Raw genomic sequence first — 25,891 nt, 5'->3', positions numbered from 1 at the left:
TTGCCTCCTGCAGCATGGATTTTGCAGAGATGAACGATTTATTGTTTTTTTCCCCTCCACGGTAGAAAGGCAGGTTCAGCATTTTTGTTCTTTTTTTGTCCGTCTCAACACTGAAAATATTTCCCCCAAGTTCTCCGCAGCATTCTGCATATTTATATTACATCTGTGAATTCTCCCTCCTCCCCCCCAACCATATATTATGGAGATGGATCTTGTGTAATGAACCTATAACCTATTTTTCCCCCGTTTTGTTTTAATTGAATCTGTGGCTGTGTGCAGTGTGCTGATATGAGCTTTGCCACAGGGGAACTACACAGGAAAACAACCCCCCTGCTCCACGCTCATCGCAGTCACAGTGTTATGAAGAGATGCCTGTGCAGATGTTAGGATACGTTGTCCTTCTCCGTGGAATCAAATTCAGGACGATGAGGGACACACGGACAACTTCTCTTAAGATAATTTTAGTTCATTACAATGCGCACGGGAGAGATTTTGGGCCATCTGCACTGAGAATACCTCTGGAGACCTGAGTGTGTGGAGTGGATAGGTACAGTCTACGGTCATGACAAAGAGCTGGGAGGTGGCTTTTCGTGGGTGCATGGTCCTGCCTCTTTGTGGGGACCCTGGTTGAGCCAGTTAGCAAGAGTATGCTTTACCCCCACCTGTAGACACTATAGGGGCGTTATACAGCAACAGACAATTTACAAAAAATAGTTGTGTCAGAAGAATACACTCAGTGAGCACTTTATTAGGTATTCATATTTTTAGATATTTTTGAGACTTTTACTGCTGTAGCCTATCCACTTAGAGTTATGATGCATTGTATGTTCAGAGATGCTCTTCTGCATACCACCGTTGTACTGTGTGGCTATTTGTGTTACTGTCACCTGCCTGTCAACTTCGACCAGTCTGGCCCTTCTCCTCTGACGTCTCTCATTAACAATGTGTTTCTGTCTGCACAACAACCATTCCATGGTCAAAGTAACTTTGATCACATTTTTTCCCCATTCCGACGGTTGACGTGAACATTATCTGAAGCTCCTGACCCATATCTACAATATGATTGTAGGCATTGCACTGCTGCCAATTGGCTGATTCGATAATCGCATGAAACTAATAATAATGTTCCTAATAAAGTGCTCAGTGAGTGTATATTAGTGGCACTAATAAAGTTAGTGATGGTAAAACTTGGAACCTATCAATATTTATAGCCGAATAAGGAAGAGATGCCATAAGAAAAGCAGTCTGTGGCACTCAGGGCAGTGCTGGAGGCAGGGCAAACGGAGACGCTCATGCCAGTGTGTCCGTACAATACACAGGAAGAGAACTTGGTGTGCTTTTGAGGCTGATTTAAATACGTGTCAGTTGGATGGCTTCTCTGGATGACAGGCGAACACACACTGGTCACATGAGACCTGAATACCCTCAGTCGTCCAATACAATGGGGGCCCTTCATTCTTAATGAGCGCCGATTGGCTGATTGTTGTCTGTCAGTCACCTGATGCTGCGGAATTAATCTGGTCTCCTGCCTGTGCGTTTTTCTGAGGCAAATATAGGAGCGGTGTGTTCAGACTATGAGCGGCTCTTGCTGTGAGGCTCTTTCAATACTGCAGGTCCGAGCGTATGCAAAAGCAGAGGCTAAGTAATACACAATCGCTGTTATCACGCTGCTCGTATTGTTAGGAGCCAGCTTCCCTCGGTGGAAACAAAGTGAGGACAATGCAGGAACTCACCCAAGTCAACAAACCCTTTAGTAGAGAACAGTAAAGGTTTATTGGATGTCACGCCGCCAGCGGGAAAGATCACTGAAACAAAAACAGGTTTGCGGCGCGGCGACCTTCAGCACCCTGGTGGTATGGCCTTGACACACATCTGCACCTAATCTGCGAGGTCCTATCTCGTTCTTGCAGGATGACATACGTGGGTTTTTGTTTATCAACATTACGTACATGTTTAACTACGCATGCAGAACAACCCCCGTCGCCGGACCCATCGGCGTTTGAAGCTCTGAAATGCGTGGGCACCGAGCGGGGAACGCGCGGTAATGCGTTAGAGCCAGCTGCCGCTGTACGTTAGTCAGCTAATAGACTGCATATCTAACATCTCCCCCTGTCTGCCTCCAACAGGTGCTGTCTGGGCTCCTCGGCTCTCTCTCAGTCTTGACTCACTCCGGTTTTTTTGGCCCGTGGCCCAGAAGCAGCATTTTTCGGAGGGCCCCCGGTGCCGCGAGACTCCCGGCAGTGCTCTCCCGCTCCCGCGCCGCCGAGAGAGCGCAAACCACGAGAGACGCCGGCACCTCTGGCCTGTGATGTCATCGCCCTCCCCCCGGGCCGGAAGCCGCTCCGTACCTGCTGGGGCCTGCCGACGGGTGGTCCGTTGACGGCGCGGAGAAGTTTCCCGGAAAACGGGCCGTTTCTCGAGAACTGCGCGGCGCGGTGAGGTGCTGATCGCCTGAGCAGGGGGGGGACTGACGGACCACAGCTGCTTCTGTTTCCAGCGACCCCCACGTACGAGTACATGACGTCATTCCAGGCTCCTGGGACTGCTTTAATTTGACCAACAATCTGGGCAGCTTTTTTTCCCCTGGTCACTGACTGTAATTGCAGGCACATTTGGGCAGCTTTTTTGTTTGTTTGTTTGTTTGTTAGTTTTTTTTGCAACCTTTTGCTGGGATTCTAACTCGGAGGCTGAAATTTGGGGGTGACTGCACGATGGCCCTGGGCTCCCCTGACCCCGAGGATAGCCACGGACTCGGCAAAAAGCCCACGGATTCTCTCTCCGTCCACACCACCCTGCACTCCAACTTCTTCCTCTCGGAAAACGTCATCAACGTGGGTGAGTGCCACACTGTGTGAACACGCACCGTGCCCGTTAATGCGGGGAAACCGAGTTCCTTCCAAACGCTGCTGAGGTGACGCTTTGACGGGCAATAAGCTCTCATTTACCGCTGCTGCGCTAGTGGACTGCATCAGAGATTGATATTTTCTGTGTACGGTTCAGAGAAATATGATTAGCGTGACTGTTATTTCACTGGAGGTTTTTCTGTTTTTGTTAATCATTTGCGAGTGGGTTCTGTCAAGGTGATATCAGAGAAGGCATGTGAAAATCGCACTGTGGAAAGTGATTTGTCCGGCTAGCGAACGCGGCTAGCTGTGAGCCTTCTGTGAGCCACGTTGACTCGGTCTGAGGTCTGTTTCCAGTTCAAAGTGACAGAAAACACAAGGATCAGCGGAAGATTATAATGAGGAGATTATGTTTGCCTGGCTCTGAGGAAGCCCAGGCAAACCTCCCTGCCTCCCTCTGCTGCCTGTGATTCTGACGTGTGTTTGGCAGGGATACTGGGCAACGTGAGGGAGTGGTGCCGTGTTGTCTTAAGGGCTGTCTTCTTTCTCGATACTGTTGCTATGTCCTCGGGAAAAGGCGTGGCCCAGAGACTTTGGGCGCCCTTTGTGCGCTGGGCTTAAATCGATACATCCGGTGTCATTACACAACTGCCGCGCCCGCCTGCCGTGCCGAGGGCCAGCCTGCGGATAGGTGCCGGGCGGGGCCTTCTGCAGAAGCGGCTGTGGGCGGCGCGGGGCTCACCTGCGGGGCAGGAAGGAGGCCGAGCGGGCCCCTCCTGGAGTGCTGACGGATTTATGGGAAAAGCATGACGGATGAGCGTAATGCTCGGTGATTTGCCGGGAACACTGCGCTGCAGGCGCTGAAGTTGCTCCAGACGCGTCTCTGCTCTGTCTCACAGACCCTGTCTCCAGACGTGTTTCTGCTCTTACAGACCGTGTCTCCAGACGTGTTTCTGCTCTGTCTCACAGACCCTGTCTCCAGACGTGTTTCTGCTCTGTCTTACAGACCGTGTCTCCAGACGTGTTTCTGCTCTGTCTTACAGACCGTGTCTCCAGACGTGTTTCTGCTCTTACAGACCCTGTCTCCAGACGTGTTTCTGCTCTTACAGACCGTGTCTCCAGACGTGTTTCTGCTCTGTCTTACAGAACCTGTCTCCAGACGTGTTTCTGCTCTTACAGACCGTGTCTCCAGACGTGTTTCTGCTCTGTCTTACAGACCCTGTCTCCAGACATGTTTCTGCTCTGTCTTACAGACCCTGTCTCCAGACATGTTTCTGCTGTCTTACACACAGCGTCTCCAGACATGTTTCTGCTGTCTTACACACAGCGTCTCCAGACATGTTTCTGCTCTGTCTTACACACAGCGTCTCCAGATGTGTTTCTGCTGTCTTACACACAGCGTCTCCAGACATGTTTCTGCTCTTACACACAGCGTCTCCAGACATGTTTCTGCTCTGTCTTACACACAGCATCTCCAGACGTGTTTCTGCTCTTACACACAGCATCTCCAGACGTGTTTCTGCTGTCTTATACACAGCGTCTCCAGACGTGTTTCTGCTCTGTCTTACACACAGTGTCTCCAGACGTGTTTCTGCTGTCTTACACACAGCGTCTCCAGACGTGTTTCTGCTGTCTTATACACAGCGTCTCCAGACGTGTTTCTGCTCTGTCTTACAGACCGCGTCTCGGAATTCCCGTAATTCAGCGGACCTTTCAAATGCCTTCTGCAGGTGCCTGCTTATGAATGGGATATTCTTTTCATTTATAAAAAAAAAAAAAAACACTAACACTTCACTGTCTTGTATTTGGTATGGTAATGCACCGTAAAAGACTGACAAGCTCTGTGGAGGACAGATACTGTCAGGAGATAAGAGTTCTGACTGAACAGAAGCCTGGGATTATTGTGCTCCAAAATAACTTTGCTTCTTTAACCCTCTTCAATCATTTGGGACTCTGCAGAGCTGCTTAGTAATTTGATTGTTATTCTGACATAAATAACATGAATGTTGCGTCAGACCCAAATATGGCAAAGGGATTATTGCTTATATGGATTATTATTTGGTACATTACATTACATTACATTACATTACAATGTAAGGCTGTGTTCACCTTACATCATTATCATATTTACCATTAGTGTTCTGTGGGCGTGTTGCTCTCAAGGAAGCGGTCTCTGCTAAAGCAATTATGCCTTTGTTCTGCTGCGTGTTTGTGTTTTCCGTGTTTTTTCCCGGAGCAATACTCAATCACTGTGCTACCGGCCATTCTGTGGCTATAATTATGTGCTCCTCTCTCCAATGTGCATTCTATCATTTCATTGTGGTATCTGAAGTTATCCTGGATAAGAACTTCCTCCAGATATATCATCAATCACATCAATTATTAATACAGCATGTTGATCCTTTGAAATGAATAGTGTGCAGGGGATCTCTGACCTTGGTGTGCATTTGTTTCCATATCGCTGGAGTGATTATTGTCCTGTATATGTGAGATGTGTGGTGAAAGTAATGATGCTGTTTTTTTTTTAGAAAACATGCCCCTGCTTGTAAAGCCACACAGGTTCTGTGTTGTAATCAGCAGTAGCCAATGCGGCGTGATTAAGGGCTGGAGGAACAATTTCTGTTAATTGGAATAAACCTGATAAACCTCTCTTACACCCACACTACAGCTGTGGAAGCAGCTGATTTGGAGGAAAATAATTGGTTTTGTACAGAGGAGAGGGGCTGCATGTTTGTCTCTCTCTCTCACTGTGGTCAACTTCGCACGCCCAGCGGAAATGGAATATACTCAAAATATACTGAAATACATTCAGTAACAGTTCAGAATATACAGGCTGGGTGATATGGCGAAAATATCATACAACTATATGAAATAAAAATTGTAATATTATTGACAGTATGACAGTATGGTTTTCCAGTACAAATTACACGAGAAGTAAGCTGAAATAAGCTGAACTGTGGAAAAATAAGGATCAATCAGTTTACACTATTTTTTAGTATTCAGTATTTTATTAAGTTAGGCTACTTCAAGCAAAATAAAAAAGATGCAAGCTTCTAGGCTTGTAATTAAATGAAATATATATACCTCTGGGTAGGACTGAGTGATAAAACGTATTTATGATTACAAAAATGTTTTTCAGCATAATAAGATCATCGGCAACATACGCCGTATTAGCTTTCTTTCATCTTTTTTTCTTTAATCATACCTTCATTACGACTCCACCTGTTCCCACAAACGTCTCCGCATGCGTTGTTTGCAACGTCGTGTCACATTTCTTAATTAAATGGTGTGCATTTCCTACACAGCAGACAATTCAGTTCACACTGCAAGTTCTTCATCTTACTGTTGCAAAACAGTAACATACCGTTGATGACGGTACTACAATTTTGCATACCGAGTTGCATGAATTCATACTGATATCCTTAAGAATAAGCTACAGCCTTTTTTTTATACCCAGCCCTAGTTCAAATGATTGCTCCTTTTTTTTTTTATTAGGCCTTTTTTTTCAGCTTTATTGGACAGTATATAGAGACAGGAAGAATGGGGGCGAGAGAGAGGGAAAGACATGCGACAAATTGTCAGATGGTCGGATTCGAACCGTTGACGTCGCGGCTCACAATGAGCATGCGGTCAGTGCTCTGCAGGCTGCGCCACTGAGACACCCCAAATGATTGCTCCTTTAAGATCTTGCAATACATTATCATGCCATGAATATATGCCCTTGGAAATTAATCATTTTAAAGAGGTCCACACATTTACATTATAGTATTTTGCAGTGCATGCAAGTTCCCTGTGAGGGAAGCTGGGGCTTCAGGGGAAGGTGTTAGTCGCTAGGGAAGGTCCCTAGTGGCTAAGGTGTTTGACTGGGACCTGGAAGGTTGGTAGTTCAAGCCCCTGTGTAGCCACGGTAAGATCACTGCAGCTGCTGGGCCCTTAACCCTGCATTGCTCCAGGGGGGAGTGGCCCCTGCCTAGTCTAATCAACTGTTAGTTGCTTTGGATAAAAGCGTCGGCTAAACAACTGTAGTGTAACGATAGCTGTTCAGCAGAAGCAGAGTTCATATTCGGCACCCTCCTGGCTCACCTTACAGGCAGTGGAGGAGGAGGGCTGTGTGGTTAAGCAGCCTGGGAACCAGACGCACATGAATGCAGAATGTCTGGACATGTCGCACAGTTAGCCCTGACACAGATTAAAACCTGCTCCCCAAGCAGCCAGGCCCAGTAACGTCTCTCTCTCTCTCTCTCTCTCTCTCTCTCTCTCTCTCGCTCTCTCTCTCTCTCTCTCTCTCTCTCTCTCTCTCTCTCTCTCTCTCTCTCTCTCTCTCTCTGCTTCCTGTCCATGCTCCCATTCACACAGTCTTACAAGCCCCCGTGATGTCACCAGAGCAAGATCTGTCAATCACGCCCGAACCACTAAAGCAGTAACCGATGGCAACCTCCTTTCTAGCCCTATCACCTTCCTTCTGCCGGCCGGGAGAATTATGGCGTGTTTGAGCCTGAAGATAAAGGGAGAGCTCCTGAGTGTGTCTGGTGCACTAGGGGGACTCTAACTGCTGCTTTTCCTCCCAGCATCTCTTTATATTTACATTTCTCTCCATCCCATTTTCACGCCTGTAATGGTAGGGCTCTTTCAACGTGTCCATGCAGTGATTGCAGGGATAAGGACTGTTTTCCTGGACTGGAAATGATACAGTAAGTGTGGTCACACGTACGGAAGTGTGGATTGTGATAAAAGGCAGACAGCGTTCAGTACAGAAAGGACTGTAAGCGCACCAAGGCCTGAGCTTCAAGGGGAAAAGTCTGTGCCAAAGTGATGACACTGCAGAGGCCATGATGCAGTGAGAAGTGATGGGAGCTGTGATGTAACAGTGCCCCAGGGAAGGCTGTGATGTAATTACACATTCTGGAAGGTTGTGATGTAAGGAGGCCTCGGATAGGCTGCAGGATGATTGTGATGTAACCATGAGTGATGGGAAGCTGTGAGGTAATAATGCCAATGGTAACTGATTTCAGAAAATAGGTCGGAGGTGCAGTAAGGCCTTGCGGTGTTGTTTAAGATGACTGCGGTGAGCTCTGTGCTCCATTTAAGGGATTTACCCACAATGCAGAGCTGCGTAAAGGCGAGAGCGTAGTGTGGGGTCGGGGACATGTCCTGACAACTTCCTCTTATTAAGGTAATACATCCTGAGGTCAGGAAAGCTTACAGTGCTCCTCGCCTGCATCTTTAAAAAAAAACAAACAAAAAAAACAGAACAAATCAATCTTCTTAATCCTGGAAAAAAAAAAAAACTTGGGAGAAACTAGCTCTGTTCATCATCCTCTCTCTGTTTGAAGTGAGAAATAGGAACAGAGGGAAATGTTTGTTTACGTTGATCTCAAAAAGCTCACGATGACAACCCCCAGATGTGCAGTGCGCGTCATTCCATCGCAGTATGGGGTGAATCAAGTCGCTTCTTTCTGAACAAAGTAATACCTGCAGGGAATTTAGTGCTTCATTTGGCATAATAATCGTTAAATTAACAGATAGAAAATTAATTTATCTAAAAATGCCGCGTGGTTTCGGGTAGGCTCGGGTATTTGAAAGTGTCCCGATTTCAAGTCACCGGCTTGTGCTGAAAGTCTACAGAGAATTTCAGTACATGTGCAATGGGATTTTCACATTTTCACAGAAAGGGAAACGGCTATTTAAATGACATTATTCAAATCACCTTGCTATGCGGGAAAAGTGGCTCGCTGGAGTGGCTCTCTATCGCTCAGAATGTAAACGGCATCGCTGTACACATTTGTGGTGAATTACGCAGGCCCTTCAGCGGAACGCGAGTCAGGTCGGGGTCGAGCCGAGGAGCGGAGAGGAGAGCAGCTCCTCTGTAGTGTTTAACGACAGTTCTGCGGTCCGGCTGGGGAGACGCAGAGTACAGATGAGAAGCTAATTACTGTCTCTGCTTCTCATGCATTTATTAAACCAAACATCTGCTCTGGAGCCCGCAGGAGCAGGCAATTATTGGTAATTACGTGTCTGGGCAGAGAGGAAAATGCAATCCAGCTGGACAGAACGCTCCAATTTTCTCCTTTGCTCTCCTGGCGTGTTCTTTACTCCGTTTGGTCGTTCACCTAAGAGAGCCTCTTTCTGTGACTCTTGTGCTGGCATTTGCACTTGACCGATACAGAGATTAGCGCTTTATCACACCGCGTGTGTACGTGGCTAATTATGATAAAACCTTCTGATTCGTAGCTTTATTATCGGCTATGTTATGTGAGCGGTATGTTTCCATTGAGCGAATGTCCGTTGAGCCGCACGTCAGCGCACAGAAGGCAGCCGACAGATACAATGGTCTCCGCGGAGGAATGTTATTTTTAAAATTCTGCCGATTCTTCGACAGAGCCTACACTTCCACTTCAGCGGAGAGTGGAATTCTTAAGCGCGGCTCGCCTCACCTGCATATATTTGAACCAAGCGAAAAATAACGGTTCGAGTCGCGGAAGTGCTGACAGCTATAGAATCTTGGGGGGCAGTTGTGCCAGTTTTAAGTTGCCTGCTCTGCACAGACTGCTGTGTGTGTGTGTGTGGACGTGTGTGTGTGTGTGTGGGCGTGTGTGTCTGTGTGTGCGCGCGTGTGTGTGAGTTTTATTAAGGCAATCCTTTACAGCCATTTCAAATGTTCTGGCGGAGGATTTATGAAAGGGCGGGGGAAATTGTATCTTTATGAGACGGGTAACTCTGTTCCAGCTTTGCTGTTTGAATCATGGTTCATCGTTTCCCTTCTGAAGGGAAGATTGCTTTGTGTGCTGTTTTTCTTCTTTTTAATATTGCTGTCATGATCTAAGCAATGTAGATTATATTTCATTTCCTTTGATATCCGAAGAATTACCCCCCCTCCTTCTTATTCGAAGCAATCTTTTTCTGCGCAGATGAGCTGTTTGTGACATTTTATTCCTGTTCAATATTATGTTGTTTCATTGCATTCCTAATGTAAATGGGCCATGCCCCGCACACCTTTTGCCCTTTGCCGCGATGGGCTTTTAGGCTCATCAGATGTTGCCTCAAGCAAGAAGTAAAATCACACGCGTTCTATTGCTCGTGAGTATTACCCAGCAGCCTCTCCGCGACCCAGCGTTCGGTGTATAAAACAGGCCGATACGAGCAGTGATGTCACTCAGCCACCTCACTCAGTCACCTCTCTCTCCGGCCCTTGTCCGTACGGGTGATTCAGGGACACTTTATCGCGCCCAGATTCATTGAATGTGGGTGACAGAAGACTTAAAGTATGCCATAGTCGTGCATCTAAAACACAGGCATCGATATTTTCTCAAAGTAATTATTCCGTCCTCTGGCTTGGCTCAGTGCCTTTTTCTGCAGGACCTGTGTATGTTTCTGATGGCGAGTGTCCAGCAGAGGGCATAGTTGGCCTCTGTTCTCTCCACAGGGAGCGCCATCATGATCTTCAGACATTGTGCAGTGCACATTTCAGGTGTGCTCATGATTCCTGTGTAAATTGTATGTCTTTATTCTACTCATTATTAGAATTTTTTTATTCTGTGTGAAATCTACTTTTGTGGCGGAGGCAGGAGGGGTGTGTGTGTGTGTGTGTGTGTGTGTGGGGGGGGGCTGTTAATTAACACATTTCTGATGACTGGACAGAAAATGTGTGCGCACGTGCGTTTTGGTAATGAACCAGTCGGTTACAGGACCGGTTAATTAGGAGGCCTCTGGGAGTGGCCGCCCCGGGCGATGGTGATTAACTCCTCTTTCTGCCCGCGGTGGGGTCTGTAAGCCCGGCCTGGGGCTGGGGCTGGGGCTGGGGCTGGGGCCGGGCCCGGGAGTTAATGGCCCTCTCCTCGGCTGCGAAGGCGCGCCGTGTAGCAGTCGTGTTGATGCGCGGGTCCGCGCGTGGGCTGCCTGCTCAGCAGATTCCGGCTGCTTCTGCTGTTCCCCGCCCGTGGAGGAGTGGGCCTCGCAATATAACCACACAGTAAACAAACAAAGGGGCTAATTATTGCCTTTCATGTCACTGCTGTGTATGAGTCACGCAGAGATTTCAGCCACGGATAATATGTACAGAGAAGCTGACTGGACCCCTTATATGTGGGGGTAGAGGGGTGCGGGGAAGGGGGGGGGGGGGGTACCAACCGTGACAAACAAGTCATCGCTCCTTTGAATCAGCCAGGGCGCGCAACCCAACCCCCGCACACATGTATGGGAGCATCCCTGTTATAGCAGCGCTGCTGAGCTAATATTAGCACACGGAGGCAGGCAGTGGGGCTGTTCGACAGAGGCCAGGAGGAGTGTGGAGAGTGGGGGGGGGGGCAGTGTTGGTGCTTGCATTTGTGTAGGGTGTGTGTGTGTGTGTGTGTGTGGGGGGGGGGGTGCAGCATTGGGGCTTGTGTTTATGTGGGGGTGAGAGGTGTAGCATTGGGGCTTGTGTTTGTGTGGGGGTGCAGCATTGGGGTTTGTGTTTGTGTGGGGGTGTGGGGTGTAGCATTGGGGCTTGTGTTTCTGTGGGGGTGTGGGGTGCTGTTTGACAGCCCCTTGGTGATAAGTGGTCCTCTGAGACTGGATGTGAGCAGACAGGAGAGGGGGAAAGAGGAAGAGCGCAAGCAGGGGGAAAGGGAGAGACAGGGAGAGAGAGGGGGAAAGAGAGAGAGACAGGGAGAGAGAGGGGGAAAGAGAGAGAGACTGGGAGAGAGAGGGGGAAAGAGGGAGAGACAGGGAGAGAGAGGGGGAAAGAGAGAGGCTATGTATTATTTCAGCTGTGAGAGGGAGAGAGACATAATGGAGAGTAAGAGATAGAGAGAGGGGGAAAGAGGGAGAGACAGGGAGAGAGAGGGGGAAAGAGAGAGGCTTTGTATTATTTCAGCTATGAGAGGGAGAGAGAGAGACAGACAGACATATAGAGTGAGTAAGAGATAGACAGAGAGACAGAGACGGAGAGAGAGAGACAGAGCGAGAGAGGGAGAGAGTGTGTCTCTCGGAGGAGAGACTCTGCGGATGAGCCTGGCTGAGCAGCCTGCGCTACCCTGCGTCATACGCGGTGACAGCTCGGCCAGGAGACTTATGAGGGAGAGGCTGAGGACGTCTGGGTAATATAACATTCACACCCAGCCCAGCCCTGCCTTCAACAGTGTTATACTGAGTACTATAACCCCCCATGCAGAGAGGATGTGATCTAGCAAATCTTTCACAGAGTAGTCTGCTGCCGGGGTTTGTGGGAATACACTGTGCAACACTGCCAGGCCTGCCGGAGTGCTCTTTATGACCCCGGATCTCTCGCCCCCGAGACCCGTCATCTCTGTGATTTGAAAGCGGAGAAACGAGCCGATCTAACGGCAGAGAGCGCACCTGTAAACGGGTGCCATTTTCCCCCGTTTGATAGCTTGTAAAGGTAACGGCTTCCTCCCCCCCCCCCCCCCGCTTTGTTCTTCTGTCTCTGCTTCTCGGGGACTGCGGGAGATGCTCCTGCCTTGATCGGGCTTGATAAAAGAGAGAGGGAGAGAGAGTGAGAGAGGGAGGGAGGGAAAGAGAGAGGGAGAGGGGGAGCGAGTGAGAGAGGGAGAGAGAGAGAGAGAGAGAGAGAGAGAGGGAGGGAGGGAAGGAAAGGGAGAGGGGGAGAAAAAGAGGGAGAAAGGGAAAGATAAGCAGGGAAGAGGGAGAGAGAGAGAGTGAGAGAGAGAGAGATAGAGGGAGAGAGAGAGAGAGTTTCTCTCCTTGTCTCCTGGCTCCAGTGCAAGCCTCTGCATCAGGCGGGGTGCGGGTGGAGGGCAGGAGGGCGTAATGGAGTCTTCCATCCTGTCTTTACCTCGTCTTCCTCCAGCAGGAAAGGAAGACTTATCGCCTCTTTTTCTCTTGTGAAACCCAGACACATTCATGAATGAGGCTTTACAACAGCTCACTAGGACGAGCACACTGCTTTTGCTGTATACAGAGGGCTCTTACACCCTGCTGCTCGGACACATTAAGGTGTGTGTGTGTGTGTGTGCGTGTTCGCTCATGTAAGTGTGTGTGTGCATATGTCTGTGTGTATGTGTATGTTTGTGTGTTAAGTGTGTGCTAGCGTGTGCGTGCATATGTCCGTTTTTGTGTGCTAGTTTGTGTGTGTGTTGGTGTGTGTGTGTGTGTGTGTGTGTGTGTGTGTGTTAGCTTGTGGGTGGCTAAGCGTGTGTGTGCATAGCAGAAGCTAATTACACACAGGTATGAAACCATTAGAGGAGATTCCAGTGTGCTGCGTTCTCAGAGGGTCGGGGAGCTGAAATATTCATGGCCACATTTCTAATGATGACGAGCAAACAACGCGGGCGAATGCTCTGCGCTCACAGAGGACTCTAATTCCCTCCCTGAGCTGTTTGCTGATCGAGGACCTCTGCTCTGCATCTCGTAGCAGCGCCGGTCCAATCGGGACAGGGTTGTGCTGTTTAGCAGGGATCGAGGCGCGCCGTTTAATCGCGGAGGACCGACGGTGCCCATGCCACGGGCCCTTGCGTCTCGACGTCTCCCTCAGCGATAGCGCTGCCTCTGCCGCTCTTTCTTGGGGTTTACCGCCATGCCGCCCCTGTCTGCCTGCCTGTGGTGGCTCCCCCTGGTGTCCCGGAATGGCACAGCCTGTCAGGGCCTGGGACATCGGTGGGGTGATGGGCCTGTCTGTCAGGAACGATGGATGCACAGCCACGTGGATAGATGAGACAGTGGAGAGATGTACTGACGGATGGATGCATGATAGATGATAGGAAGACAAAAAGATGGATGGACCGGACAGAGGCTTCAGGAATAATGGGCGTTTAGGGGACGAAGGGGTTGATGTTTGATACTCTCTGCAAAGGGGTGAAAGTTAAAGGATCAAATATGCAGGAAAGCAATGGAGAACGTTTTACCCTGGCTGCCGCGTGAAACACGACCTGGGAGCGAAATTAAACCGCAATAAAAACTCTACACGAGAGAAACACGTTATCGCTACGCGCATGAATAATGCATGAGCGAGGCTGCCCTGCTGTATGGCTGTGGAGCGAACGCGCGTCTCTCCTGTCACCTCTGCGCTAAGCTCGTCTCGGGACGCGCTGTAAATAAGCAAGCGATAGCGTCTTCATTGGCTCCTCCGCCAAATTTAACGGAGTCTCGATATAAACCAAAAAAAACCTGTTGAATGGGAATGAGCACCGTTGTCTGTGAAGTGTCGCTACATCCGTCACGGCCTGTCACCGTAGCTGTAATCCACGCCTATATTTATCTTGATTGTTTAATGATGACATAAAGGGGGGGAAATTGCCGGTTTTTTTCAGTCCTGCGAAAAAGAAATAAAGGAATGTAGCCTAATATCTCAACCAACGTGGACTGCGATGCGCGTTAGCATTCTGCTGCTGATATTCATGTAGATGTTTTATCGGGCTCACGATCCTCGGTGGGATGCTTGTTTTTCTACCTCCAGCCGAAGTATTTTTATAATACAGGGCAGGGGAATCTCACGGGATCACTTTGTCAAAGAGTGTATTTTTTCCCCTCTCTGCCGTTTCTATTTTTTTCCCCACTCTGCATGGTGTCCGCTTAATTCAGCAGCTTAATTAAGCGCAGACGGCTTTGCTTTTGGCAGAGTGGCTTTTGAGCGAATACAGCCTGTCTCTCTTTCACCCGTTGTATATTTGTGTATTTCGCATAAGATCTTCCGAGTTCAATTTGAATGTGTGATTGAATGCAGCACAGTGTCTATTCCATTTGGCAGATAAGGCTTTCTGCATAAAACATCGGATACCACGAACACTGAATTGACTGCATATGGCATTGATTTATATATTGAAACCCTGGCCTTGTTTCTGTCTCAGGGGAGGTCGTGTTATTATCGATGGACTCTATTCTCTATTATATTTTATGTATAATAATGTACTGGTGGATGAAAAAATTATCGAGTAAGAGGCCATTGGCAAAGTGACTCTTTCTTTCCAAAGACGATATTCAACCACAATGAGAACTCCAGGCATGTATATTCATTTTTTTCAGTGACTGAGTGACAGGGCAATCTTTGATGTGGTGCTTATTTCCCGGATGAGCCAGTACAGTGTTGAGACCCAACAGGGCCGACAGGCTTGTTAAAATGACTAAACCCGCGGACCCTGGTTCAGTGTCATCCAGGATTAGAACAGAGCGGTCCGGCTTTGATCTGTGTCGTACCTCCCCGTGAAGATGATTCATATTTTAAAAAGATTACATATTGTAATTCAAAAAGGCCAAAAGGGCAAGGATTTTTCTGGCTCTGTGGGGGGAAATATATGCATTTGTAGGGCGGTGTGCAATATTTTTTCACGTGAAGGGATAGTAAATTATTTATTGTGAATTACTTGGTATTCATATGGTTGTCGTATTTCTGACATGCGAGACCTTGGCAGTAGCCATGTTGAACTCCCCTTGCGATAGGCCATATTCTACTACTGTCATAACGCTAGGCAATCATAACGCACATCAATTTTCAGAAACTCAGTGTACAGCAAAGACTCTCTCTCTTCTGTATTTCCTCAAAAAGGATCTAAATACATGAGGAGTCTAAACCCCAGAATGAGAAAATTGAGATTAATCTAGTTTTCAAATGTACAATTAACTTTCTTGAATTTTTGAAAATTTTGGTTTTGGGTGATTACTTTTGCTTTCATCATCCATGCCTTTAGGCGCATAATGTAATAAAAATAATTGCTATGTAATTAAGTACTGAGCTCGTTTGCTTTCGTGTAATTATTCTTTAGTGGCCATGTATCTGGTCTCTGGTGTATTACCCTGAATACAAGTGGTATTCTTCCTCTCTGAGTTTATAGAAAAGACTGCCATTTTAAACACCATTGGCATTTCCCCAAACAATGTACGTTTAGCATAAACATGAATAAAGAGGTGAATATGAAAGATGAATAAATGAGATCAGTTTCCTTTTTTGCGAGATCATTCACATACATTAGTGTAGTGACGCTCCTCTCCAGAGCCACGCATAGGGCAAACACAAGTGCAGAGGTCAGGGGTCAAAGTGCAGTAATTCCCTAGAGGGGGAGAGTATAGCTCCAAGAGAGACTGCGAGTGTGAGAAGTGCTAAACCGACTGGCAACTTGTCGTCTACCTTATTCAGCACTAAACTCAGTTATACAAGCAAGAGCCAGTAATGAATCACAGCCTCAAAACAAATCACTATTGGATGTTTATGCCCGTCCACACCAATAACTATGATGACAACTATAAATCTATAATTGTAAAAATTGCTCTAACTGAAGTGGATGGTGGAGTTCACGCAACAACTATAATGACAGTGACAAACGATGTCGTTGGGATTGCTTTCAGAGCTATTTCTTTTTCCACCAATCAAAATCCATCAGAATTCACGTTCACGTTCAAAATGGCGGATGACGTAGCCGAGAGACTACTCGCAGAACGTTATCGTTCATCGGTGTGGATGCTCGCATCGTTGTTGTTATAGTTATCGGTATTTGTGAGGACGGGCCCGAGACAGTCTAACCAAGACACAGACCGCTCGGCACCCTCACAGAGTTTTGTGGCCCTGCCGTGCTCAGAGTTCTCCACTGGGCTGTAGGGAGTGTGGGGTGGGCCGGCTTTCTGACTGGGGTAGCCCGCCTTCGCCTGAACTGAGCGCGTGCGGACTGGGACCCGTATGGACTCCAGGCTTTGAGCTCTCAGGGGCGTCACACCTGTTCCCTCTCCTCTGGTCCCACTGTGCTTGTGATGTGTGGATCCATGGGCTTGCTACTGAATCCTTACTCATCATTTTTAAAGTAAAGTTGCAGTGTGTGGCCATTGCTCTTCTTCCGCCCAGACCTCTGAAGACGTAAAGATCAGTGGAAGGCCTAAAGGCCCTGGCTGACACTTTTTTTGAAGACCCCCGTTCTGAGAAATTTCACCGGCAGAATCCTCCGCTATAAGTTTTTTTAAGGTTGGGATCACGGACTGATTCCATCAGCTCGAGAAAGCTCAGGGGGAGCTTCTGACTGGAGACATCCAGTACAGAATTTGCCGAGCAGATGGCCAATTTACAAGGTTGATTTGTGAAAGCTTGGCATGTCCAACCCAGCCCTTTCCCTGTTCGCTTCCAGAGAAGAGGCCCAGTAAATTAGATGGAGGACAGGGATGGAATTGCTTTGCGTTTCAGTTTTCATCCCTTACTCTGGATTCCCGTCCTTTGCGTGTCTGCTGCATTCGATACCGTCAGTCACTGCTCCCATCCCTTGCAGAGATCGGGATCTGAAATGGGTTTGATTAATATCCTCCTCACCGATCCTACCAGGTGACCTGGAGGGGGATCGTTCTCCTCCCTCTGCACCTTCTTCTCCGGCGTCCCACAGGGCTCTATGATTGGTCCTCTTCTCTTTTCCCTTCAACCCTAAATCACTTTGGCCTGGTTATTTCTGCTCATGCCACTCACCTCCTTTTCTCATTTTCTCCCTCTGACGCGTTCAGACGTGTCTTAATCTTGGCGGGAGCCTCGATGACCAGCTGAGCTTCCCTAAACGTGCTGTGGCAACCGCCACGATGCCTCTGCCCGCCTCGCCGTCGACCTGCCAAAACGTGCGCAAGCCTCGTTGCTTTTGGACACCCTTTGCCGTGGCTGCCAGCACTCAGCTCGATTCGCCTAGTCTGGCATACGAGGCTGCGAGTGGCACTTCACCTTCCGGTCTTCAGACGGCCATTACACCGTACTCTCCAACCACACCTCCGTGTTCCGCTCCCGGCCACCAGCTGAGCAGCCTCTCTCCCTGCACTGAGCAGCCTCTCTCCCACGGGCCTGGCCCTTCCCTGCTCTGAGCGGTGGAACAGCCTTCCACAGTCAGGAAGGCGGACTAAAAATGACACCTGAATGTTTATTTATGATTCAGTGTTACTGTCTATATAAAAATAACCCATCTCTCCCTTTGTCTCCCTGGTCTTGAGGCATGCACTTTGATGGTGGCTCTTATACACTGCATCTCAAGTATTTTAGTCGGATAATTAGACTCAGAATCTTATTTATATTTATTTTTTGCTAAATAAGACAAACAAACTGCCAATGAGGTGAGGCAATTTGACTAATTTCAAGATTTGCCAATGCGGTAAGAAAAATGTCACCTGTCAAGTAACTTAAAACAAGCAAATATTCTCTACTTGAGAGAAAAAATTAAGACTTTAAGACTCATTACAAGACTGCAACACTTGTTATGGTGCTTCCATGTGAAATTCACCATTCACAGTTACTTTGGCTAGAAGCTCCTGCTAACTGGCCAAATTGAAAATTATCACATTTGCCAATTATATTGATGTAGTGGTTGCTAGTAATGTTATGTTTGTTGGGATAGGAAGACAATTCAGTATTTATTGGCTTGTGTTCAAAGGCAAATGGGTACTTTGGGCAGCTCATGGTCTGTTGGATTAACTCAAATTAGTGAATTGAATTCTTTATCAGGTTCCATTCCTGGCAGACAGAGATTTGGAGGACGTGGCACTGACTGTGTAATTGGGAATTTAAATTAGTGTTTCAAGTGACATTCAGTGCAATCGACCAGTCATCAATTAATAAACCAGTCTTACTTTAAGCAGTAAAATGTCCAGAGTTAATTCAGCAGCAGCCTGTAGCATAGCGGTAAGGGTACATGACTGGGACCCGCACGGTTGTCGGTCCAATCCCTGGTGTAAGAGGGTTGCGTCCTGCTTAGTCTAATCAACTGTAAGTCGCTTTGGGTAAAAGCGCCAACGTATTTAACGCATTTAACGTAATGTAGAATGGTACATATGTCAAGTAGTGATTTAACACTGAACAATTTACTGTGTATACAGCATCATTTACTGTAGAGAGAGGGTCATTTCGCCCATTGCGGGTGGGCTAACGGATACTGTTTGAGCTCATGAGCTTGTGCTCCTTGCCTCTTTTATTTGCCGGTGTGTTACTCCAGTATCACTTGTCACCTAGCCTACTGCTCTCCTCTGTTCTGAATGGTTCTTCCCTAAAGCTCTCTGTCTTGTTCTCCTCTCGTTTTAATGTCATTTTTGTGTTTCGGATTTATGGAGCCCCCGGTTAGCTTGTCATTTTTTATGTAATTTCTCTCATATGTAATTTAATATTGAGAAAAACAGGAGGAGTGAATAAGATACAGATCCTAACACAGCCCAAACACGCTTAGCTCTGTCCTCTCTTTGCTAAAATATTCTATGTGCTCACTGTCTCCTTCCCTCTGTCTGTCTGCTGATGTCCCTCTCAGCAGTAACGTGAAGAGAGAATTGGAAACTTTCCATACCCGATCCCCTTTGTGAAAGAGATCTCTATCTCTTTTTCCATGATAACATAAAGGATAAGCAAAGGAAATTAAGGAAGCGATTGCAGGTGGTCATTAGAACCGCTCTTCCATGCCCCCCCCCCCGGGCTGTGCTAAGTGCCAGCACCCCCCACAGCTGCTCCATCGGAGTGTAAAGCTGCTGGGGTGTGTGTGTGTGTGGGGGGGCATATTCCAGGCAGGCTGTTGAACCTGGGCATGACGCTGTTCCACGCATTAGCTTGGGGCTACAATAGCTTGGGGCCACATTAGCTTGGGGCTACATTAGCTCAGGGCCATATTAGCTTGGGGCTACATTAGCTCAGGGCCACATTAGCTTGGGGCTACATTAGCTCGGGGACACATTACCTTGGGGCTACAATAGCTTGAGGCTACAATAGCTCAGGGCCACATTAGCTTGGGGCTACATTAGCTCAGGGCCACATTAGCTTGAGGCTACAATAGCGCAGGGCCACATTAGCTTGGGGCTACAATAGCTCAGGGCCACATTAGCTTGGGGCTACATTAGCTCAGGGCCACATTAGTTTGGGGCTACATTAGCTTGGGGCTACATTAGCTCAGGGCCACATTAGCTTGGGGCTACAATAGCTCAGGGCCACATTAGCTTGGGGCTACATTAGCTCAGGGCCACATTAGTTTGGGGCTACATTAGCTTGGGGCTACATTAGCTTGGGGACACATTAGCTTGAGGCTACAATAGCTCGGGGCTACATTAGCTTGAGGCTACAATAGCTGAGGGCCACATTAGCTTGGGGCTACAATAGCTCAGGAGGTACATTAGCTCAGGAGGTACATGTAAGAGCGCTCGTCTGGCAGTCGGAGGGGTGCCGGTTCGATCCCCCTGCCCTAGATGTGTCGAAGTGTCCCTGAGCAAGACGCCTAACTCAACCCCCAATCGTGCTTTGCATGGCAGCCAGTCGGCGTCGGTGTGTGATTGTGTGAGTGGGTGAATATGTGGTGTGTGAGTGCATGAGTTGAGTGTTGTGAGTGTGTGAGAATGTGAGAATTGATTGTAAAGCAGTCTGCGTACTCATCCCGCACAGCACAGATCAGTATGGCACCACACGGCCATTGCAGGGAAACTCCTGCCAGTTTGTTTTTGATTTTTCCGCCTGTGTGAAATGCCTGTCCTCATACCTGTCCTTGCTCCATATGTATGCGGGAGTAGCGCTGCCTCTCCTGCATTATTCAGCGCGCTCCCATGTTTTCATTCTGCAGGCCCATGCTGTTAAGGTTTTCCAGAGGTGCTATTAGTGTTAATTGTCTTGGACAGATAACGAGCTGAGGAAAAAAACACGATCGGGGCAATTACGCGGCGGGACGGCGAACGCTCAATCACGGGAGGAGGCGCGGTATTGTTCCGCTGATCGAAGACGGGTGTTTTACGCGCCAAAGCCTCGCACGCTCCGCTAGCACCGCGCTAAATCCGGCGCCTCCGTAGCGCCAGTGTTTTCCGCGGTCGCCGCCTCTTCTGACACGTGCTGGCTCCGGGGTGCGACCGCGTGGGCGTGGCAACGCGGCTCCCCTTTGTGATGTCATCAGAGAGAGGCCACGCCCCCCGGTCCCTGTGCCCACGTCGGAAGCGCACGCCTCGATGTAGCCCAGTTCAGTTTGTGGCGTGTGTGAAGCACACTGCAGCTCGTGTCTTTCCAAACTCGTGACCGTGTTCGTTACATAAGCTCGGCTGTTCCGTCTTAGGTGACGGGTCTTTTGAGCGAACTGCCGTGATGAAATCCCTGTATGGGTTCACCTTTTGGATTAAGAGCTTGATTACATTTCTGAGGGATGGAGGCGTGCAGATATGGAGATAACAGGCCTGCCTCACGAGATTCTTCCGCGGAGAAGCTGGATGAAGATTAAGGCTTGGCATTTTTTCGGAAACGCGACGTTTTTGAGTGTCGAAAAGACATTGTTACTGTAAGCTGTCAGTGCGGATGTGCCAACCCATGCTTTCCTTTTTCAGGGTCCAAAATCTGAACACACACAGAACGGTCATAGCCAATTGTGGACTGTGGTGATTGATACGTTATAGAAGGCTGTGAGCCCGGACAGTTTGCATTGTTTGCTCTTGCTCATATAACTCCCCTTATTGGAGGCAGTGACCTCCCCCGCCCCTGCGTGTGTGTAAATAAGAGGTGACTGTAAGGGCAGAGCTGCTGATGCCGCTTTTTTATTTCACTTCACTTTCCTCATTGAGTCGCTTGACTTGGGAGAAAGCCAATTAACTACCTTTTTAGTGCCAAGAAACAACAAAGAATACACAATAGCAATCGGATTTGTATTCAGAGTGCATGTCGTCTCTGTGCGTACAAATGCCACTAGCATTTGTGTGTGAGTGTGCCTGCATGCATGTGTGTGTGCTTATGTGTGTGCATGGGTGTGTGTGTGTGTGTGTGTGTGTGTGAGTGCAAGCATGTGTGTGATTGCGTTTGTGCAGGTGTGAGTGTTTATGCAGGTGCGTGAGTGTACATGCATGCTTGCGTGTGTGTGAATGTGTCTGTGAGTGCGTACACACACACACACACGCACACACACACACACACACAAACATGCGCTTTATGCTACTATCCCACTCTGGAGAGCTGAGGCGAGTGTACGGCAGTGCACATCTGTAGAGGAGGCTGACCTTGTTCCGAACACGGGCGTATTGATCCGGACAGCCGAACGGCACACACCCTCAGAACGCAGTACACACACACTGGGCACAGTACACACCCTCAGACGGCGGTACACACACACTAAGCACAGTACACACCCTCAGAGTGCAGTACACACACACTAAGGACAGTACACACCCTCAGAGTGCGGTACACACACACTGTGCACAGTACACACCCTCAGAGTGCAGTACACGCACACTGTGCACAGTACACACCCTCAGACCGCGGTACACACACACTAAGCACAGTACACACCCTCAGAGTGCAGTACACACACACTGGGCACAGTACACACCCTCAGAGTGCAGTACACGCACACTGTGCACAGTACACACCCTCAGACCGCGGTACACACACACTAAGCACAGTACACACCCTCAGAGTGCAGTACACACACACTGTGCACAGTACACACCCTCAGACCGCGGTACACACACACTAAGCACAGTACACACCCTCAGAGTGCAGTACACACACACTGGGCACAGTACACACCCTCAGACCGCGGTACACACACACTAAGCACAGTACACACCCTCAGAGTGCAGTACACACACACTGGGCACAGTACACACCCTCAGAGCGCGGTACACACACACTGGGCACAGTACACACCCTCAGACCGCGGTACACACACACTGGGCACAGTACACACCCTCAGACCGCGGTACACACACACTGGGCACAGTACACACCCTTAGACCGCGGTACACACACACTAAGCACAGTACACACCCTCAGAGTGTGGTACACACACACTGGGCACAGTACACACCCTCAGACCGCGGTACACACACACACTAAGCACAGTACACACCCTTAGACCACGGTACACACACACTAAGCACAGTACACACCCTCAGACGGCGGTACACACACACTAAGCACAGTACACACCCTCAGAGTGCAGTACACACACACTAAGGACAGTACACACCCTCAGAGTGCGGTACACACACACTGTGCACAGTACACACCCTCAGAGTGCGGTACACACACACTGTGCACAGTACACACCCTCAGACCGCGGTACACACACACTAAGCACAGTACACACCCTCAGAGTGCAGTACACACACACTGGGCACAGTACACACCCTCAGACCGCGGTACACACACACTAAGCACAGTACACACCCTCAGAGTGTGGTACACACACACTGGGCACAGTACACACCCTTAGACCGCGGTACACACACTAAGCACAGTACACACCCTTAGACGGCGGTACACACACACTAAGCACAGTACACACCCTCAGAGTGCAGTACACACACACTAAGGACAGTACACACCCTCAGAGTGCGGTACACACACACTGTGCACAGTACACACCCTCAGAGTGCGGTACACACACACTGTGCACAGTACACACCCTCAGACCGCGGTACACACACACTAAACACAGTACACACCCTCAGAGTGCAGTACACACACACTGGGCACAGTACACACCCTCAGAGTGCAGTACACACACACTGGGCACAGTACACACCCTCAGAGCGCGGTACACACACACTGGGCACAGTACACACCCTCAGAGTGTGGTACACACACACTGGGCACAGTACACACCCTCAGACCGCGGTACACACACACTAAGCACAGTACACACCCTCAGAGTGTGGTACACACACACTGGGCACAGTACACACACTAAGCACAGTACACACCCTTAGACCGCGGTACACACACACTAAGCACAGTACACACCCTCAGAGTGTGGTACACACACACTGGGCACAGTACACACCCTCAGACCGCGGTACACACACACTGGGCACAGTACACACCCTCAGAGCGTGGTACACACACACTGGGCACAGTACACACCCTCAGAGTGCGGTACACACACACTGGGCACAGTACACACCCTCAGAGCGCGGTACACACACACTGCGCACGGCACGCGCAGAGAAGCCTATTAGCGCAGGAATGGATCCGCCTTCTCCTGGAAGAGATAGCGCTCTAATGCGCCGGGAGCCTCTGTCAAATTCATCTCCGCTGCCAAAAGTGCCTGAGAATAATTCCTTAATAGAGGATCTCCCCCCCCCCCACACCCACCCGCTATTACCGTCTGCCTGTTATCACACCTACAGCTCCGAGCTCCGCGCCAACCGGAGAGCAGCAGAGTGCAGCGGGAACACAAAGACTTGACAAAAACAAAAAAACATAAATAAGCTCGCTAATGTTTGGTTGCACCGGTCGAGTTAATAATGGTCCAACGCATAAACACGTAATCACCCTTTCTTCATGCCCAGCATCTACCTCTACCTCACCCTCTCTGCATTCTCTCTGTATCGCTCTCTGGCTCCCTCTCTGTATCGGTCTCTCTCTCTGTATCGGTCTCTCACTCTCTCTCTGTATCGGTCTCTCTCTCTGTATCGGTCTCGCCCTCTCTCTCTGTATCGGTCTCTCGCTCTCTCTCTCTGTATCGGTCTCTCTCTCTGTATCAGTCTCTCGCTCTCTCTCTCTGTATCGGTCTCTCGCTCTCCCTCTCTGTATCGGTCTCTCTCTCTGTATCGGTCTCGCCCTCTCTCTCTGTATCGGTCTCTCGCTCTCTCTCTCTGTATCGGTCTCTCTCTCTGTATCAGTCTCTCGCTCTCTCTCTCTGTATCGGTCTCTCGCTCTCTCTCTCTGTATCGGTCTCTCGCTCTCTCTCTCTGTATCGGTCTCTCGCTCTCTCTCTCTGTATCAGTCTCGCTCTCTCTCTCTGTATCAGTCTCTCGCTCTCTCTCTCTGTATCAGTCTCTCGCTCTCTCTCTCTGTATCGGTCTCTCGCTCTCTCTCTCTGTATCAGTCTCTCGCTCTCTCTCTCTGTATCGGTCTCTCGCTCTCTCTCTCTGTATCGGTCTCTCACTCTCTCTCTCCCTCCTCACCATGCACACACACACACACACACACACACACACAGGCGCACGTGTGTGTGAGTGCTCTCTCTTTTTTCCCCTCTCTCCCTCCTCATGCTCCCATCCATTCTTACACACACATAGACACACAAAACCACACATGTGCCAGTGCTCTTTCTCTCTCTCTCTCTCTCTCTCTCTCTCTCACACAAACACAGACGCGCACATGTATGAGTGCTCTCTCTCTCATTCTCTCTCTCTCTCACACATACACACACAGGCACGCACATGTGCGAGTTCTCTCTCTCCCTCTCTCCCCCTCTCTCTCTCTCTCTCTCACGCGCGCGCGCTCTGTGGCTGAGGTGTTTTGGGAGGAGGAGGAGGAGGAGGAGGAGGAGGAGCGCAGCGAGGTGTTCAGGAGGAGGAGGAGCCGGGCGCTCCTCAGTCGGTGTGTCTCGTGCCTGCTGGCAGGACCTGCTCCTCTCTCTCCCTCCATCCTCGGTTCCCAGGTGCCCCAGGTGCTCCGGTGGCCCCGGCACGCGGCGAGGCAGGCAGGCATGGAGCTCAGAGGACTGCCCGAGAAGTACAGTACGTTTTCCGCCCGCCTCTCTCTCTCTCTCCCTCCTCCGTCTCACGCTCTCCGCTCTCCTCCGCGCCGTCTTCATCCTCTCTGCGCTTGTGCATCTTTCTCAAAGTGCCGAGAGTCTTGGCTTTCCGCGCTCTCTCTTTTCCTTTGATGTGAGTTCGACGTGCTGCCTGTCTGTCTGTCTGAGTGTCGCCGGCTCTAAAGGGCTGCCCGCTCCGCGACCTCAATCAGTGGGTCAGGGAGCCACACTAGGTCATCGGTGTGTGTGTGTGTGTGAGAGAGAGAGGGAAAGAGAGAGACACACACACACAGAGGGAGAGGCAGAGAGACACAGAGTGAGATGCAGAGACAGAGAGAGCGAGAGGGGCAGAGACAGAGAGAGGGAGAGACGGAGAGAGAGAGAGGGAGAGAGAGCGGGAGGCAGTGCCACACAGCCAGTGGCTGAAGATGAAAGAACAGTCCTTTCCTGGGTGCTGTGCGCTGAGCACTGTGGCAGTTAAACTGCTGAGAAACGTGGTGAAGCAGGGCAGTGACAGAGGCTGTTCTGCACCCACAGAGCGCCTCAATTAAGGCTCAGAAGAGCTCTCCGCTGGTCTCGCTGCACATCTCCACTGGTCTCACTGCACGTGTCCACTGGTCTCTCTGCCCCTCTCCGCTGGTCTCTCTGCCCCTCTCCGCTGGC

General features: G+C 49.4%; 1 protein-coding gene across 1 annotated transcript in view; it reads left to right on the top strand.

Moving 5' to 3' along the window:
- Positions 1 to 2,450: 2,450 nt before the first annotated feature.
- Positions 2,451 to 25,891, top strand: part of plch2a (phospholipase C, eta 2a) — a 176,106-nt gene continuing 152,665 nt past the window's right edge. Inside the window, exon 1 of the mRNA XM_061257211.1 lies at positions 2,451 to 2,835. Coding sequence (XP_061113195.1) covers positions 2,712 to 2,835 — 124 coding nt within the window. The 5' untranslated portion in view covers positions 2,451 to 2,711. The remainder of the gene's footprint in view (positions 2,836 to 25,891) is intronic.

The sequence above is a fragment of the Conger conger genome, chromosome 10 (genome assembly GCF_963514075.1).
Source record: "Conger conger chromosome 10, fConCon1.1, whole genome shotgun sequence".
In the NCBI taxonomy this organism is placed as follows: domain Eukaryota; kingdom Metazoa; phylum Chordata; class Actinopteri; order Anguilliformes; family Congridae; genus Conger; species Conger conger.
The sequence above is the reverse complement of the archived record's forward strand: the minus strand, read 5'-3'. Positions and strand labels throughout refer to the sequence as shown.